The sequence below is a fragment of the Triturus cristatus genome, chromosome 5_2, assembly GCF_964204655.1.
Source record: "Triturus cristatus chromosome 5_2, aTriCri1.1, whole genome shotgun sequence".
In the NCBI taxonomy this organism is placed as follows: domain Eukaryota; kingdom Metazoa; phylum Chordata; class Amphibia; order Caudata; family Salamandridae; genus Triturus; species Triturus cristatus.
In genome coordinates, this window is record NC_140588.1 from 33,551,286 (window position 1) to 33,570,925 (window position 19,640).

General features: G+C 42.5%; 1 protein-coding gene across 2 annotated transcripts in view; it reads right to left on the reverse strand.

Moving 5' to 3' along the window:
• Positions 1-19,640, reverse strand: part of GALNT12 (polypeptide N-acetylgalactosaminyltransferase 12) — a 668,716-nt gene that overhangs the window by 157,971 nt on the left and 491,105 nt on the right. For both annotated transcript variants that reach the window (XM_085606792.1, XM_085606791.1), the window contains exon 7: positions 11-142. In XM_085606792.1, the coding sequence (XP_085462918.1) occupies positions 11-142 (132 nt within the window). The remainder of the gene's footprint in view (positions 1-10; positions 143-19,640) is intronic.

Consider the following 19,640-nt stretch of genomic DNA (forward strand, 5'->3'; position numbering starts at 1 on the left):
GGTGCCTTACCATTCCATAAGAACCAGGCGCGTCTTCAGGAACATGAAGTTCTGGGTAAATAGTCTCCAAGAACCACTGGAAACTTTTGCATTTGAGCCGCTCCCTTAATTGCCTTCTGTCTGTGACATCACCATATGGCTCCTTAATAGAAGAGATAAATGAATATTCCCATGAGTTGAATGGGTTTTCGGTAATTTAATCCATTAACAGCATTCTTAGGTGTCAATCAATTTTTGCTGAATTTTCCAAAATAAAAAGGGGAACAATAAAACATAATATCTGACTGCATGCATTCAGAAGTGCCATATCAAAAAAGGATAAACCCATCAACGATCCCAACTAACCACCCCTCAACTTAAAAAAAAAAAACGGAAATAACAATTTCAGAGAATGCTATGGAATCATGTGAGAAATTGGGTTGTTGGAGGAGTGGGGTGTTAGCCCTGCTCAAGCAATAGCCACAATCCCTGTCAGGGTGAATCACAAAAGTGCCAAATTAACTCATATTTAACCCTCTGGTAGCTTGGCACAAAAGCAGTCAAGCTTAACTCAGAGGCAATGTATAAAGTATTTTTGCAGCACACAAACAGTAATAAAGTGAAAACACAACACAAGAAAAACCTTCCAGCTATTTAGAAAAATAGAGTAAATGTTAATACATTAAATGACACCAAAATGACAAAAAGTAATTCATTTAAGGTCAAAACTAGCGCCTAAAAGATCAAAGCACCAACTGCAGACATCTAGTCGCAAGAGATCGGGTGAAAGTTGAAAATTATGGCTGACCACAATGGATATCTGATACAAGAAGTAGATTGGACCCGGTAGGCACTTATCCTCGTACTTAAAAGAAATGTCAGCAAAAATAATCTGAGACGGTAAAGTTCCGTGAGGCAAGGCTGCAGGCGGTGGCCTAGGAGGAGGCGATATCATTAGGGGCCTATGGAAGAAGCTGCGGTAAAGAATTCCACGTAGTCTCTTTTTTCAAAGTCGAAAACCTCCAGCGGGACGAAGCCTCAAGCTATAGCCGACAAGGGATCCACGATCTGCGAAGGACCTCTGAGTGCGATTTGCAGGTGAGGAGAATAATGTAGCAGGAGCTGCTGGGAAATCAGGTTGATGCACCTTGAACGGATTGACGAGCAGGCGATTTTAGGTCTCCTCTCAGTTATCAGGGCAGTTGGATTCTGGCTATATAGGCATCTTTAGCACCACTTCCAAGTGTCCAGCACTGAAAAGGCACCATCTGGAGGGTTAACACTCACTCAGGCGGATAGTAAAAGCCTTTTCTGTCACTGGGGCTCTGATCGGGAGCCCACTGTGGTGGTCCTGGGTGCAAGAAGTGGAACAGGTCCATAACAGCACAGCAGGCCTCTGAGGGGTGGTTCAAGGCAGGCTTCAAGAAACAGAGCAGTCCTTTGATGTACACAGCAGGTCACAGCAGCAGGTGGTTCTAAGGTGAACTGAAGAGTGGCTCTGAGGTTCCTATTTGTATCCCTTTGTGGTAGGGAGAAGTTTCTAAGATTCTTTTTGAAGTGCTTGGAGTTCCCGCACTCCCGTGCCCTGGATCCAACCTGCCTGCAGGCACAATGAGCTAGTGTGAGGTTTTTTTAGTGAAGGCAGGAACAGCCCATTGATTTGCAAGTGGGGTTTTGCACAGTCCTGCCCCAATTCTGCCAGTGATGGCCCGTCCAGGCACACCTAATACCTCTATTGAGTGGCTATCTTGGAGTATATACAAAGTCCAACTGTCAACTACACTAGTTATGTGACCCTTGAACAGGCTGCAGGCACCAAATAGCTACAGCAGTAAAAAGCCAACTTTCTAAATGTAGGATTTTCAAACATGCAACTTTAAATTCAACTTTACCATTATCAAGGATTTAAAATTTAAATTTCTTGGGCACCAAACATGAAATTCCTACCAGTTCCCAATCAAACGTTAGCACTTATTAAATGTAATAGGATAACTGAATGTTATCCTATGGGAGAGGTAGGCCTCACAGCAGTGAAAAACAAATCTAGAGTTTTTCACTCCCAGGACATGTAAAACTTAAAAGTACATGTTCAACCTTTAATTACAATGCACCCTGCCCTTTGGGCTACTTAGGACCTAACTTAGGGGTAACGTATATGTACGAAAAGGGGAGTATACGGCTTGGCAAGGGGTTTATTTTGCTATGTCGAATTGGAAGTTTAAAACTGCATTCAGGCTGCAATGGCAGGTCTGTGACATGTTTTAAAAGGAAACCCTACATGTGCATTTGTAAAGCGCACGTTCATCCAAGCGTATCTTGGCGCTGAATAACATGTTTATTATTACCCAACTCAATGGTACTTAAGTGGGTGGCAAAATTCGTGCTGCAAGGCCACTAGTAGCATTTAATTTACAGGCCATGGATATATGGTATACAGCTTCACTAGGGACCAATAGGCAAATAAGATGTTTCAATTAGGAGCAAGCCAATTTTACCATGTTTTAGGGGTGAGCACAAGCACATCAGCACTGGTTAGCAGTGGTAAAGTGTACAGAGTCCTAAAGCCAGCAAAATCGAATTCAGAAAAACAGGAGGGTGAAGGCAAAGGTTTTGGGGGTGACCCTGCAGAGAGGGTTAAGTCCAACAAATCAAAATTAGTATTTCTTGTTTTCAGTGTTTTTTAATGAATATGAGTGGGCTCTTTCTCTCTAATCTCTAAAAGACCTATTACCCTAGTACAGCGGTTCTTAATCCTTTGACTTCTATGGACCTCCAATGAGTTATTAATGGAATCCGAAGATTCCCCACTGAGTCATTGGAAGTCAGGGACCAGTGGCCTAACCAATTTCTATGATTTGAACCTTAAAACAATACACATAAAAACTAAAACAAGTATACACAAAACAAATGCTCAAATATTGAAATCTTTGATTTCTTCTTCTTGTATATTCTTGATTTGCATATACTTTATATATATATTTTAATTTATGAATTTTAATATTATTTAATTTCACAAAACTGAAGCGAACTCCCGGAGTTGGCCTTCCAGACGCGCAGGGGTCCGAGTACCACAGGTTAAGAACTATTGCCCTAGTATACTGAAGGACGTCATGGTATCCTTATATAGTTGCTGCAGCTACGCAACTTCTTTAACAGACTCATTTGCCATTTCGGAAGACAAAATGTTTATTTTCTTCCTACTTAAATTAGATGAAGATTTCACAATTCATTTTGTTTCATAATATTCCTAGTTCAACACCTTATCAGACTATCCAGCATTAATAGCTGTGTCTATATGGTTAGGTTTAAACTTTCCTATGTCTCAGTCCAGTTCCCAAATGGGCAGTATACCTGAGCTCTCACAGCAATAGCCCTGACATGTTATATGCATGTTGTGCACACTGGTAACAGATCGGGTAAGAACAAATCTTGTCTTTAATCCACCAAATGCTGCTTTTGCCCTGAATAATTACAACGGAAATGGTGATGAGTCTCTTAGACACACCTTCAACAACTAACTGTAGCATTTAAGGCGCTCACACCCTCCTCTCATTCTGTTTTCGTTGTCACTCTTCAGACATATATCTTTGGGTGTTTGCTGAGTAGTGTCTTCTGCAAACTGTTCGAGGTCAACTGACAAACTGCTGTGTTGAGTCATAGGGTGACCAACTGGCATGGGTGCAAATTCAGGATGGGGAGGGTAAAAATTCAGGACAAAGGGTCAAAATTCAGGACAGGGGGTCAAAATTCAGGACAAAACTCTGGGACAAAAGTTAAGTTCTACAGACACGTCAGAGGAAGTCGCGCAATAGTATAGAAGTAAGTAAATAGACAACCACTTAAGTATAAGTCAAAATATGGACTAGGTTGAGACAATCGTGCACTTCACGGTTTTTCAGTATGCCCACAGTTTGCTACCTTAGACAACTCAAAACTCACATCTCGCTCCAGCAGGTACATTACTCACCAGCCAATGGTGAACCACACCTGAATACAAGTGAGGCCGCTTTTATTGTTGATTGAAAACTACTGGATATACAAGGAATTTTGCAGTGCCAGACCCCAGTAACAACCCCCCCCCCCCTTTCCAGCCTCCCAGGGAAACACCCGATGCCCAGTCCAGACAGTCCGGCCCTGCTACCACCCCTGAATGGTGCCCCTCATCTTCACATAGACCGTCTCTCATGTGTATTTAATTTCTTTTATAGTGCTACTTATCCCAAGTAAGTAGGACAGGGTGTTGGAGTTCATTACATCACACACACATTATATAGAGACAATGACTCATATAAACGTGAAAGTCAATGTATAGGAAATGTTACTTAAGATAATGGGTGCTACAAGGTGTAATCCTTCTTTGATCTATCATTCAGTCTTTCACCATACATTCTGTCCTTCTATCTGTGTGCCCATCTATATCCAAACATATTCAACCATTTACACACCTATCCACCATGTATCCTTCCATCCATCATTTCACTCATCCAGCCCTCCATCCACCCTTTCACTCATCCATCCACCCTTTCACCCCATCCATCTGTACACTCATCCATCCACTCTTCCATCTATTCACTCCTGCATCCAGCCATTTAACCGTTCACCCATCAAACCATCCTTTCACTTACTCATCCATCCACCCAGTCACTTATCCTTCCACCCATTCACCCTTTTAGTCATTCATTCTCCCTATCTCTCTCCATCCCCCTTTCGCTTATCCATCCATCCTTCCACCTACCCACCCACCCATTCATGAATCCATCCATTGACCCTATTACTCATCCATCCTTTCACTCATCCAGCCATTCGTTCTCTCATCCATCCACCCTTTCACTTCTTCACTCATCTATCATCCTTTTGTCCATCTACCCCTGTTCACTCACTTATCAATCCTTACATCCACCCTTTCACTCATCCATACATCCATTCACCCTTTCACTTATCAATTCATCAATCCATCCATCCATCCTTTCATTCATCCATCCACCCATTCACTCCCCCATCATCTACCCTTTCACTCATCCATCCATCCACTCACCCATCCACCCTTTCATTATCTATCCATTCAGCCATTCATTCATCCATTCATCCTTTTACTAATCCATCCAGCCATTCACCCATTCCTTTGCTTATTTACTCACCCACCTTTTCACATTATGAGCTGAGCCTTTGTCTGCAGAGTTGCAGACAGAAGAGGCCCCTCAAGAACTTCACCCTCACTGTAGTTCCTAAAGCAAGGGGTGGGGGAGGGTTCACTATGCCCTGCACATAGGCAATCTGAAAACTTAGAAGTCATGCATGATGCACAGTGCCAAGACGTGAGGGGACTGTGACATGGTGTTGTTTGCAGGGCTTTAAGTGGGGTAAAAAATACTGGGGGGTCTCTTCAAAGGGGGTGTTAGATGTAATTAAGGGCGTGGCTTAAAACACAGAGGCTAAAAATGTGTGCTTAGCATAGTGTTCCGCCCGACTGGTATTATGCGGTTTCTGCTTTTGCATCCATATATATAATAGAGCAAGTATCATTACGCCAACAACAAGCCAGGACTATTGGCTTTGTCAATGGTTGTTAGTTGCTTAAAATAAAAAAGCAGCAACCATGGCTTTGTTGAATGTAATATTGAAAATGTGTCAGTTCTAAAATGATGAGACAGTGAAAGAACTATAACCCGTTCTTTTTAACTTGTTTCACAGGCTTCTTTATATAAACTGTTTTCTCACGTTACAGCACAGGCGTTTTACCTTCTATCCATCTAACAGAATGCCCTGCTCTACACTGAGGCAGGAGGAGTCGTTGAAATGACGGACGGTGAAGGAGCACTGTGTCGGTGAAGAGGACCAGGAAGAAGCCAACTGGAGATTACTCGAAGGAGTCGAAGAAGCCCAGGGCTCCCGAGAAGACACAAGCATTGAGGAGTTCCATATCGATGAGTGGGACCGGAATATAAGCCGCCCGGCTATGTAAATTGTGAGACCAGGTTGTTTCATATGAACCCACAGATTATATCCCCGTCCTGAGGAAGCCATAAAGAAAGTGGAGGCTGAAACACGAACGCGTCGACACTTTGATAAAGGAGGAGTCCACCTCGCTGTGGAATAAATACATGAGTTGCATTGGCATTACAAATTTAGATGAAGTACTTATATCTTTGTGTTGCCGATAGGACTACCTTCTGATGTAGCACTAGGCAATGAGAAGTGCACATTTTTTACGAACTATGCTTATAGGGGAAAGGATTTTGGATTGAGTTATTTCACATATGAGTTTGTATATATGTGTTGTAGTGTAAAAGAAAAAATTGTTTTGTATTGATGTAATGATTGTGTGTATTGCGGTACACCATGTGTTTGGATGTTTACCGATGGATACTTGTGCCTGCATTATAATTATTTAAATTCGCCAGAAGAAATTGGCTTTTTGCCAAGGTAATTAATAAACTCTTGTGCATAAATTAAATATGATCTATCCCTCCATATCATTTGTACATATATCTTAGATGTTTCCTTGCCCAGGTATAGGAGGGTCATTTGGGCATCCCCCGGATTGTTTTGATTGTAGCTCTCTGCAATGGCCAAAATTACGGACAATAGGCGTCTGTAAAAGGGATCCTCACAGACAACGGACGTGAGGTCCAAATTACCGACAGTCTGTGAAATTTACGTACGGTCGGTCACCCTACGGAGCCGGAGTTTAAGAGATGAGCCTGAAGGTTTTCTGCAGCGAGTGACAGCAATCTGTTGTTTTTTGTTTAACGCTGACCTCCGTGGGAGTCAAGAGGCCCGCACATGCGCTCAGTACCTGCTTCCGGGTTCCTGGGATTTCAGCAAGTAGTTAAGGAACGCGTACAGGAGGTAGCGGTACATCTTCTAGATAAGCATTTGCAATCAAATAGGTCTTGCATTTACGAGCGTTTGAGCTATTGGCAATGCAATAGCTTAAACTCTCGCAAATGCGAGACCTATTGCATTGCAAATATTTGTTTGTTAAGGAGCACCCATGTGGCGCTTTCATATTCATGGAGGCCGCACCCCTTTCTTTAGACAAGCCGCGTCTAAAGAAAGGGGCATGGCCAACATTAGAGTGAAAGCGCGGCATTGGGCCCTTTGACAAAAAAAAGCATCTGTTTGTCAAGATAAGAAACATATATTTTTCTTGTAAAAGCGCCCATGCCCCGCTTTTACTTTAATAGCTATATTGCTAAACACACCAAAAAGTACACAGTAATTTTCCTCAATATGTCGAAGCATTCAGAGCGATGTTATCTTTCCTGTAATAAACTGTCACAAAAATGAAATAAACATGTCCATAAATATTTTCTGTTTGCTGCTCACACTTCATTTAGGAAAAGAAGATCAGCAGAAGGAAAAGCCAGCTCTTTTTCTGCTGGTTTAAACGACAGCTGCAATTGTGCTCTGTGGCCTGCCTTTCACTTTGGCTGCTGGCTCTGGTAAAAGGCATTGTGACATCAAAACTCAACCATATAACGTATTATAGTTTAGACGTTATTTCATTCCCTAATTGAAGGTGACTAAAGAGGTCACAACTCTCCTGTAATTAGAAAATTAGACACATGCTTTTATACAGGGATTGCTGTATTCTGTGTGTTATGAATTCTTTCAGTAGGACAGTGATTTCTTTTGTTTAGGTTGGGTGAATAGAGATGCCACAATAAGAAAATTCTCTATATGTTTTCATGCCAGTATTTTAGGCTCCCCTATATTACATATTAAACAGTCAAATAAATCAAGCAAATCATAGTTCATTGTTTCAGAGTATATAATTGGTCTTCCTAATATAATACAGCAATTATAAACAAATTAGCAGACATTTTTAGTGATTTAATGCAAGGCTAAAAAACGATTAGTATATTTTGCTACTCTATCTATTAAGCCCACATGGTTTCACTGGCAGTACCCAGGTAATATATTGTATTTATTTCACATGGCATATGGGAGGTTTACACTCACATCTCAAACAGAAGCTCTTGTAACAAGCATTGAAAATGCAATAGGTCTGGCCCTCGTTTAAGTTAAAGCAATTCTGTTTGTAATTAGGTTGCTTTTTAGCTTTGCTTTTATTAGTGTTTTTCAATCTTCCTTGTACATAACATGCATATGTATGCATATATGTATATGTATGCATGCATTTATATTTGTATTTATATAGATATGCAGATGTTTTATCTACTGGCGGTCGCCAGTAGATAGTTATAGTTAGGACCTATTTTCCATAGGAAATCCGCAACATTCTATTCCCAATAAGTCTGGCGCCGGTTGATAAATCCTCGCGAAATTTTCCAAACTTTTGGCCAGCTCCGCTCCTACCCTGAAAGTTCTGCGGTGATCCGTCAAGCGGGGGCCGAGAAAAAAGGGGCGGTCCCAAAACGCGTTTTCCCCATGCAATTTCCTATAGGATCTGTTGTCGCAGCTACAGCCCGAACCGCTGAACGGAATTACACCAAATTTGGCAAAGAGGTAGTCCTCGGTTCAGACTCGTGCCTTTTGCATAAATGGTGTGAATCTGTTCAGTAGTTCCTGAGAAAATTAGGGTAAAAAAGTTAGTGATATCTATGGCCGGGGAGGGTCCGCGGACCATACCCGCAGCGTAAGCGCACCCTCCCCGAATCGAGCGAGCACCCTCCCGATCACGCGCTGAATGCTAATTGGCTGTCGAGTGTCTGTCTACATTCGAAACCAGGAACTGTTGGTGGCCATTTTCTGCCTCGGTAGAAGCGAGGCTGAAGAAGCAAGGGGAATAAGTGTGTAAAACATATAAAGGGGGCAGAGTGGAAATACTCTGACCCTCTAGAGGTGCTTAGGGGGTCCCAGAAGGACCCCCTGGGGCCCCCCCTTTTTTTTTTTTTTAAACGGCGAAATGCGCGCACGGTGCGCGCATCCTATCGCATTGGGTGCACGGATTCTCTCGCGTTGGGTGCGCGGATCCAAGGGGAAAAAAAATGAAAAAAGACAAGAAATCATTGGTTGTATCACAACTTTCTACACTGAAAAGTAGGGTGTATATTTCTGTTTTTTAAAGGCATGATTCTTATTGGTTAACAAAAACTGATTGTAAGGAACATTATATATGATAAGCTGATATGTTGAAAAGTCAAGCACACTTACTGTCTTGTTTAGCAACATTGTGTGCTGAACTTGTGACCTGTGTGCTCAGTGCAGTGTTCCATGACCTGTTTCTATGGTAACAGGCAGAAGGCAGATTGGGGGAAGGGTTGAAATGTTTAACCAATAGAAATGTGTTTGCTTTTGAATTTATGTGTGAAGGATTGCGATTTGATGTTTACATGTATATGTGTGGAAAATGAAAGGGAAACTTTTCCATTCTTTGTTTTTGCTGAGAGGTGCACAGTGCAGAGATTCTGTAAAAGAAAATCTGGTGTGTGATTGATATACTTCTTAATCTACAAAACAACTTGAAAGGTGAGTTATTTAATTGTGAGGGGATGTATGTAGACTATTTTGATTTTAATCAGACTAATGTATTTCTCCTGCTAAAGTGTAGGGAGTACTTTTTTTCTCTACAATCTTATTAACCGCGTGTGTGCATGTAGAAACCATTCTGTGATGAGCATTTGTGTTTTTCATGTGTTTGCAGACAGATAACTGTGCTGTTTTTATATTTTGGTAGAATTAGAAACCAGTCATTGTTTATGAATTTGTGAAATAAGTTATGTTTCTATACTAAAATGTAGTGCTCCTTCTAGATGAAGAAATGTGTTTTGGTATAGTGCAAGGGATAGTGTTGTTTGTCTAGAATCACACACTGAGTCTGTGTGCATTTGGGAACCATTGTGAGAGAAGCATTTGGTAACATGGTGTATTTGGTGACAGATAACTGTTTTAAAACCGGTCATGTTGTCAAGTTTTAGTAGCATTAGAAGCCAGTCTTTGCTTATGCATTGATAAAAGGATTCATGCTTTGACACTAATGTGCTGTACTTTAATATGTAGATTGTGTGTAGTCTCCTTACCCCTTGCACAGTAGTGAATGAGTTTTGGTAAGTTGCTAGGGATAGTGTTGCTTGTCTAGAATCACACTGAGTCTGTGTGCATTTGGGAACCACTGTGAGAGAAGCATTTGGTAACATCGTGTATTTGCTGACAGATAATTGTTTTAAAACCTGTCTTGTTGTCAAGTTTTAGTAGCATTAGAAGCCAGTTTTTGCTTATGCTTTGATTAAATGAGTCAGGCTTTGACACAAAAGTGCAGTCCTGAAATATGTAGATTGTGTGCAGTTCCCTTATCACTTCCACAGTAGTGAATGTTTTTTGGTAAACTCCTAGGTATAGTGGTTGTTGTCTAGAATCACACTGTGAGTCTGTGTGCATTTGGGAACCACGGTGAGAGAAGCATTTGGTAACATCGTGTATTTTCTGGCAGATAACTCTTTTAAAACCTGTCATGTTGTCAAGTTTTAGTAGCATTAGAAGCCAGTCTTTGCTTATGCGTTGATTAAATGAGTCATGCTTTGACACTAATGTGCTGTACTTAAATATGTAGATTGTGTGCAGTGCCCTTACCTCTTCTAGACTAGTGAATGAGTTTTGGTAAACTCCTAGGATAGTGTTGCTTGTCTAAAATCACACTGAGTCTGTGTGCATTTGGGTAAGGATTGTGATAGAAGCATTTGGTAACATCGTGTATTTGCTGACAGATAACTGTTTTAAAACCGGTCATGTTGTCAAGTTTTAGTAGCTTTAGAAGCTATTCTTTGCTTATGCATTGATAAAATGAGTCAGGGTTTGACACTAAAGTGCAGTACCATGTACTATTCTCTTCATTGTGCCAGAACTGAAAATGTAAAAGTTTTACCCAGGCACTGTCCTAGAAGTAGTCTGATGATTTAGTCAGTTTCCAAGTACTCATGTTGTGAACCATACATTACCACATAGACTGCTTCAAATGTCTATGCAGTATGCATGCAGTCTTCTAACATACTATACACTTGTCTTTCACATCTTCAATTCCCTAGTCAGTATCCATACAGTCCAGCAAACATCCTGTCACTCCCTTTGCACTCCTCTAGTGACCCATTCAGTACCAAGTACTAATCCATTCACTGTGTCAAAAGCCAATCACTTATAAATTCACCCAGGGACTCTCTTTGCTGTACTCTAATCATTCCGTCAGTTCCCAAGTACTCATGCAGTGAGCCAGGCCTTAGCACATAGACTGCTTCAAATGCCTATTCACTATGCATGCAGGCCTCTAACCACCTACACAGTTGTCTTTCACACCTTCAATTCCCCAGTCAGTATTCATACACTTCTAGCAAACACCCTGTTACTCACCCAGTGTGTCTCCTTATAGTACTGTAATCATTCAGTCAGTTAGCATGTAGTCTTTTAGTGAGGTAGGCTTTAGGGCATGAACTGCTTCAAAGTAGTATGCACTATGCATGTGGTGTTTTAACCATCGTCACACTTGTGGTTCAGGGCTATAGTTTCTCAGTCAGTTTTTATATAAAATGTGTTTGTACAGTAATGGAATAGTATAAATTTGAAAGTTATTAATATCCATACATTTGTGATTCTTTTTTACAGATACAGAACAGGAGTGTTTCTCATCCGTTAGCACTCTTCTCGTGCAAGATTGTTTGGATGAAGGGTCCTTAGGTGTTTCATCATACTTGCCGAGCCGAACGAGTATTTCTTGTTAGGATGCCCTCGCAACAGAACTCTTTTGCAAATCTTGCACGTGACCAAGGTGGCATTGATCTTTGTTTGCCCCTCGGGAAAAGTAAAAAATTTCCACAGCACTGAAGAAAAACGTTGTGGGCGTGGTGCCTCCTCCAAAAATTCATCCTTAGATTCGGTGAATATTTTAAAGCGACAACATTTACAGTTTTTGTAAGTTAAACTTATAAAATTTTGTTAGCCGTAAGCATTTTATATAGCTGTGATTTGTATCTTGTGGTATTTTGCTGAGAATAGCATGTTGGGGTTTTTTTAACAATCTTTCTGATTGTTTTTTTTTTTGCCCGCTGTTAAGTGATGAGTACGATTGAAATCACTATTTTTAGTGAAATTCAATATATTCTGAGAATAGCAAAAAAGGCAAACAAATTACTTTGTGGAAATTATGCTGTGTTGTTTTCTTTCACAGATCTAATTTTAAAAATAAGCAATTTATATGAATTTAGATTGCAATGAAAATCTGAAAAAAATGTATACCATTTGTTATTGCTATTACTGTGAAGATAAGTTTAACTAAGTCTCAATATGCAGAATGAGGAGGTCTGCAAGAAGCTACAATTATTATTATTATTATTATTGAATTTATAATGCGCATAGCTGCCACAGCAACGAGGCGTCCCAGCGCAGCAGCGAGAACCCGAGAACGAGAGCCTGAACAAATCAATGAGGGTTAGATGGTGGAAAGGGGGAAAAGCCACGTCTTCAGGGCCTTGCGGAAGGCCAGATGGCTAGGAATGGTTCTAACTGAGGTCGGGAGAGAATTCCATAAATTTGCTGCCAAGTGTCGGAAAGAGCGCCCCCCTGCTCTGGCCCTCCGCACCCGAGGGACACAGACCAGGGCATGTTCGGCAGATCGCAAGGAGCGCACTGGAACATAAGCCTCCAATAGATCCAGAAGAGCCTGCGGGGCCTGCTTTGCTAGAATTTTATGTGACATACACAGTGCTTTAAATTGAATCCGCTTACACACTGTCAACCAGTGGAGTTTAGGAAGCACCTGGGCAACCGAGCAATACTTAGGTAGTGACACCAGAACCTGTGCTGCAGCATTCTGGACCCTCTGGAGGCAGTTTACACTGGCCCTTGTAGCTCCCAAGTAGAGGCAATTCCCATAGTCCAATCTGGCGAGAACAGACGATTGGATAATGGACTGCCGCACCGAGGGGGGAAAGAACCCAAGCAGTGGTTTGAGACTCCGCAGGAGACCGAAACAGACCCCAGCAACGAACTTGGTCTGTTTTTCAAAGGTCAGACCGCGGTCAAACCAAATGCCAAGGTTCTTTACAGAGTCCCTGGGAACTGGAGCAGGCTTCAGACGTTCCGGTCAATGAAGGTCTGTCCATAACTCCCTATCCTTTCCGAAGAGCAGAATTTCGGATTTCCCGGAGTTCAGCTGAAGGCAGTTTGCTGCCATCCAGTCGGAGATAGCCAACAAATCAGCCCTGAAGTTGTTTAGGTTGGCGGAACTTTTCTTAGAGAAGCTGATCATTAATTGATTATCATCGGCGTATGAAACCAGTGAGAGCCCCCTTCTTTTGGCCAGTACCGCCAACGGGCTAACCTAAAGATTAAATAGTAATGGGCTTAGTATAGAGCCCTGAGGTACTCCCTGGTGTAGTGCACACTTTTGTGAGGAGAAGGGGGGAGCCAAGACCTGAAAGGATCTCTCTGACAGGAATGATGTAATCCAGGACAAGGCCAAGTCCCTAACCCCGATGTCCTGCAGGCGTCTCAAGAGTATTTTGTGAGATACTGTGTCAAATGCGGCACTTAAATCCAATAGGATCAAGGCCTCGGAGTCACCTACGTCTAGATGACTTTTAATGGTTTGACACCACCAGAAGCGCGGATTCAGTGCTGTGCCGAGGGCGAAAACCATGTTGAGTGGAGTCGAATACAGCGTGTTGCTCAACAAAGCCTGCCAGGATGGAGTTCACATGTGCGTCCGTCACTTTACCGAAGAAAGGCAGTTGCGAGATGGGACGAAAATTACCTGGATCAGATGCGGCTAGGGAGGGTTTTTTCAATAGGGGGACGACTTTGGCATGTTTCCAGGCTCGAGGGACTGAAGCCGTAGATAGTGACCGATTGACCACGTCAAGGCACAGTTCGGAGATAGAAGAATACAGCTGATGGAAATGAGTGGGGGTCACTGGGTCCGCTGGAGAGCCCGATTTAATTTTGGAGCATAGAGACGCAAACTCCAGAGACGTGATGGGAGGAAATACCCCCAAACTACAGCCATTCAGAAACTCACCCTCAGATGGGTCCATCTCTTCAGACAGGGAAGATGTTTGTGGGAGTCCCTGGTAAATCAGTTACACTTTATTAATAAAATATGTGGCTAATGCACTACACTGGTTATTAGAAGTGATTGGAGAAACCCCATTACCGCCGGAATTCTTCATATTGCCCAATAAGGAGAAAATAGTCTTAGTAGGGTTGGAGCTCCCCATAATTCTATTGGCCACAAAGTCGGCCCGCGCTCTACGGATCGCTTTATGGTATGACTTAAGGGCTGATTGGTATTCCAATTTGGCAGTCACATCATATGTGCGCCTCCAAGCACGCTCCAATCTTTTTCTACAAAGTTGACACACGTTTCTAAAAACACTCAGTTTATACCTATGTAGTTTTGAAATCTGACCATAATCAGATATCATGTGACCTGCAAAAAAAGAGATTTGAGGGGTTCATAATATTTCCCATTGTAGCTATTGAAGGACCGCAATCATTTCAATCATTCTTCTTTGAACATCTTTGCAGACAAAACTCTGTGCTTACCTTCTATCATTCGCAAGGAATTTTAAAACTGGAAATATGTCACTTTTTGTAACATAGTTATTGCTCAAGACACTCTTTCATATTTACAAAGAGAGGAAAAGGCACTCTGTGCACTTTTTATACTCCATGTAAATACAACCTCATTATCCACACCAGTTTGCTTTGAAAGGGTGTTCTATAAGTGTTGTTGTGCATGATTGCACTGAATACTCATAGAACAAGACACATGTCTAGATTTGTCATAAATCATAAATCGATATGTGTGTGAATGCTGCACCATTCTAAAATTGGTGTAGGAAAGCACAACAATGAGAACTGTTTTCATTTCTCCACATTTTTATATCTTCAATGCATGCTACAATGCTCAGCATACATTGAAGGAGAAAAATGCCTTTACTGATTGTTTTTGTGCAGGAAGGTGTGTCTTCCTGCACAAACACAAACAGCACATGACACAGATATCCTTGCACTATGGTGCAAGGGTGCCTGTGTCACCACATGGCTGCAGTTTAAGCAGCCATGCAGAGGGAAGCATAGATTTGCAACATATTTATGTACATATGTTGCATCCCTGTGCTTCGGAAGTACTACAGCACACTGCAGTTAAAGAGGTTACTGTGTGATGCTGCAGCACTTCCTCATAGTTCTGCACTTATACATTCACCATACGCTACTAATGCATTAATTCAGTCAATTACGTACTACACATACATTCATCTAAACTTTCACACACTAACAAAGAAATGTAGCTCTTTTTTTAAACCAGGAAAGTTAGTTACAAGAACTTTTTTTTTTTCTTCTTTTTTCTTTTATATTTTTCGGGGGGTTTTCTGAACAATTTTTAATTTTTTTTGGTTTTTCTGCAAAAAAACCCCAAAAAACAAAACAGGAGGAACCAAACAATGAACTTCAGGGAACAATAAAAAAAAATACACAAAAAAAATACCTATCAAATGTGACTTTCTTGCCGGCTCCAGATCAGATCGATCGACTGCTCACCGTAGCACAATGTCGCATTGCACTTAGTGCAGAGCACTTTTAAATATTGAAATTGAGGACGGATGTCCAAATTTTGGGCTGATGGATGCACTCTTGAAGTGCTCGGCTGCGATGAGGTGGAAGGCGCAGGAGCAGGAGTGTCTCTCATCCGTCGGCATTCTTCTCGTGCAAGATTGTTTGGATGAAGGGTCCTTAGGTGCTTCATCATACTAGCCGTGCCGCACAAGTATTTCTTGTTAGGATCCCCTCTCGACAGCACTCTTTTGCAAATCTTGCATGTGACCAAGGTGGCATTGGTCTTATTCTGCCCCTCGGGAAAAGTAAAAAATGTCCACACCACTGAAGAAAAACGTTCTTTGCGTGGTGCCTCCTCCAAAAATTAATCCTCAGATGTATGAGGAGATGAAGGTGATGCCTGCTGCCCTGAAGCCATTTTTAGTTGAAAAAAGTTAGAGCTAAGTGTAAACTTAGTCTAAAAACATCTTCATGTCTGCAAAGAGATGCTCCTCCAAAGAAGGTCTAAGAAGAATGATTGAATTGGGAGGGGTCTTTCAATAGTTAGAAGAGGAAGTGTAATGAACCAATCAAATCTCTTTTTTTGCAGGTCACATGGGATCCGCGCACCCTGCGCATAGGCAGCACGCACCCAGCGCGCATCCGCGAAATCGAATTAAAAAAAATTATAGAATGAGATGTAAAAATATAATAGTTTTAAGACAAGTTTAGAGTCTGTCTTCAATTAATATTCACATGAAATAGATATATATATATGTTTTTTTAAATTTTAAATATTTCGCGGGATCCGGGCACCTACCGCGTCATAGACGCAGATGACGCTTCGCGGAAGCGCATAAACGTCGCGATACGTACATCAAACGTGTCGCGTATAGGCTGGGAGTCGTGTACCAGTCGCATTGCAATCGCGCACTAAACACGTACCCAAAGCATACCATGCGTGGATGCTAACGCGTAGGGATCGAGAACGGTGCGCATAGGGAGCGCGGATCCAAAAACATTGCAAAATAAATATATCAAATAAAGTTTTGAACATAGTTAAAAAACATATTTTCAAAAATGTTTGAAAAATCCAATAAAAACCAATAATATTTTGTAATTTTTAAAAGAATACATTAAAAAAAAAATTTTCAAAAATGGGGATAAAAAAGAAATAAAAAGACCTAATTAATGAAATTGACACACTGAATTTGAAAAATATAGAAATCCAATGAAAATCATTAAACAGGATATCTTTAGAGATAAGTTATAGTTAGGAATTAGCATTTAAAAAACCTTTGTAATTCACTGAAAAAAAACATAGGTTTCATGCACGTTATAGTTAGGAATTGGCATTTAAAAAAGCTTAGAAATTGACTGAAAAAACCAAAGGTTTCAGGGGCGTTATAGTTAAGAATTGGTATCATTCAACACAGACCGATAAATTGCATGTACACAACATTACAGAAGAGATAAGGAAGACTCCGAAAAAGGAAAAATTAAGAAAAGACATACTGTATTGAATCAAAAAGGATTACTTACATGAAGACATGTATAAATTTAAATAAACAAAATAATGGAACAGTTGTAACAGCACTGTACGTAAAATTAATATACCATAAAGACAACCCGGACTTGTACTTGGTGCTTAAAGTGTATGTGACACGGAGACGGCGACGCAAGTGACCAGGTGAGATCAGCAAGGGACGGCGCAATGTGAAGTGAAAGTGACCTTTCTGTCATTTGAGATCTCATCAGTGATGTCATCAGTGACGTCACTGACCAGGTCATGAGTGATGTAATATGCGACGTCATCAGCAGTGCATTGCGGGGGCGCGAGTTATAGTTAGCTGAACTAACTAGAACAGGCGAATTTCTAGGGTTTTGTACGAGGGAAATGTCCAGCTAAATATAATGCCCCTGAAACCTATTTTTTTTTGTGAATATATATATATATATATATATATATATATATATATATTCATCCTCAGGCTTGGTTTTCCGTCAACTCGGGAAGCACTCGGGCATCGTTGCAGGGCTCCAAGCATCAGCCCCATTAAAAGGTACGTGAACGCCAGCCAACCGACTTCATTAACAGTCCTTCTGCCAAAACGCCCGACGCGTTTCGAAAATCTTTCTTCTTCAGGGGCATGGTTTCAGGGAACCATCGTATTCACTTACTAACTCCTTTTGTGCACATAGTGACGTGCCCTGGATGGACGGCTCTGATGAGACTCCGCTGTGCCTTGTGGGAGTTGTAGTGTGACCGGACAGTGTAGCGTCCATTGCGAGTGCACAACATGTACTGTAAATGTTCAAAGCTCACAGATGAGCCTCAGTTGGCGGGAGTTCACTAAATCCAGCAGCGGTGTCCCACATCTGGGGGCTTGTTAGATACTTGTCCCCGTGGCCCCCAAGTTACCGGGGTGGTGCTTCCCGGCGGCACGGACGCCGCCTCATATTCATGCTCAGGCTTGGTTTTCCAACCTGATTTTCGAAACGCGTCGGGCGTTTTGGCAGAAGGACTGTTAATGAAGTCGGTTGGCTGGCGTTCACGTACCTTTTAATGGGGCTGATGCTTGGAGTGTCAACAAATTAGGGACAAAGGGGTAGGTTTAATGAGGTCCAGTGTACATACCCCGTCAACTACTAATGCAAAAGAGTACACAGTTCCTCTAGTCGAAAAAGAGAGAGGAAAGGGGGAGGATACGCAGGGATGTATTGTCACGTGTCAGGGGAATAAGGCCTGGTCACGGGTAATGCAGGTCAAGAAAGTAGAAGAGGGGGGGGCAGGAACAAAAGATCCCCAATATTGGGAGCCCGTCAGGAATTGCAGCGCCGACCTGACGAGGGGCAGGCTCAAATGATGGGTGTGTGAGAGCCCTAGTTCTAATAAGGGTTTCCCCCCCCCCTCTTCTACTTTCTTGACCTGCATTACCCGTGACCAGGCCTTATTCCCCTGACACGTGACAATACATCCCTGCGTATCCTTCCCCTTCCCCCCCCTTTCCTCTCTCTTTTTCGACTAGAGGAACTGTGTACTCTTTTGCATTAGCTGATGCTTGGAGCCCTGCAACGATGCCCGAGTGCTTCCCGAGTTGACGGAAAACCAAGCCTGAGCATGAATATGAGGCGGCGTCCGTGCCGCCGGGAAGCACCACCCCGGTAACTTGGGGGCCACGGGGACAAGTATCTAACAAGCCCCCAGATGTGGGACACCGCTGCTGGATTATGTGAACTCCCGCCAACTGAGGCTCATCTGTGAGCTTTGAACATTTACAGTACATGTTGTGCACTCGCAATGGACGCTACACTGTCCGGTCACACTACAACTCCCACAAGGCACAGCGGAGTCTCATCAGAGCCGCCCATCCAGGGCACGTCACTATGTGCACAAAAGGAGTTGGGAAGTGAATACGAGTGTTCCCTGAAACCATGCCCCTGAATAAGAAAGATTTTCGAAACGCGTCGGGCGTTTTGGCAGAAGGACTGTTAATGATGTCGGTTGGCTGGCGTTCACATACCTTTTAATGGGGCTGATGCTTGGAGCTTTGCAACGATGCCCGAGTGCTTCCCGAGTTGACGGAAAACCAAGCCTGAGCATGAATATGAGGCGGCGTCCGTGCCGCCGGGAAGCACCACCCCGGTAACTTGGGGGCCACGGGGACAAGTATCTAACAAGCCCCCAGATGTGGGACACCGCTGCTGGATTTAGTGAACTCCCGCCAACTGAGGCTCATCTGTGAGCTTTGAACATTTACAGTACATGTTGTGCACTCGCAATGGACGCTACACTGTCCGGTCACACTACAACTCCCACAAGGCACAGCGGAGTCTCATCAGAGCCGCCCATCCAGGGCACGTCACTATGTGCACAAAAGGAGTTGGGAAGTGAATACGAGTGTTCCCTGAAACCATGCCCCTGAAGAAGAAAGATTTTCAAAACGCGTCGGGCGTTTTGGCAGAAGGACTGTTAATGAAGTCGGTTGGCTGGCGTTCACGTACCTTTTAATGGGGCTGATGCTTGGAGCCCTGCAACGATGCCCGAGTGCTTCTCGAGTTGACGGAAAACCAAGCCTGAGCATGAATATGAGGCGGCGGCCGTGCCGCCGGGAAGCACCACCCCGGTAACTTGGGGGCCACGGGGACAAGTATCTAACAAGCCCCCAGAT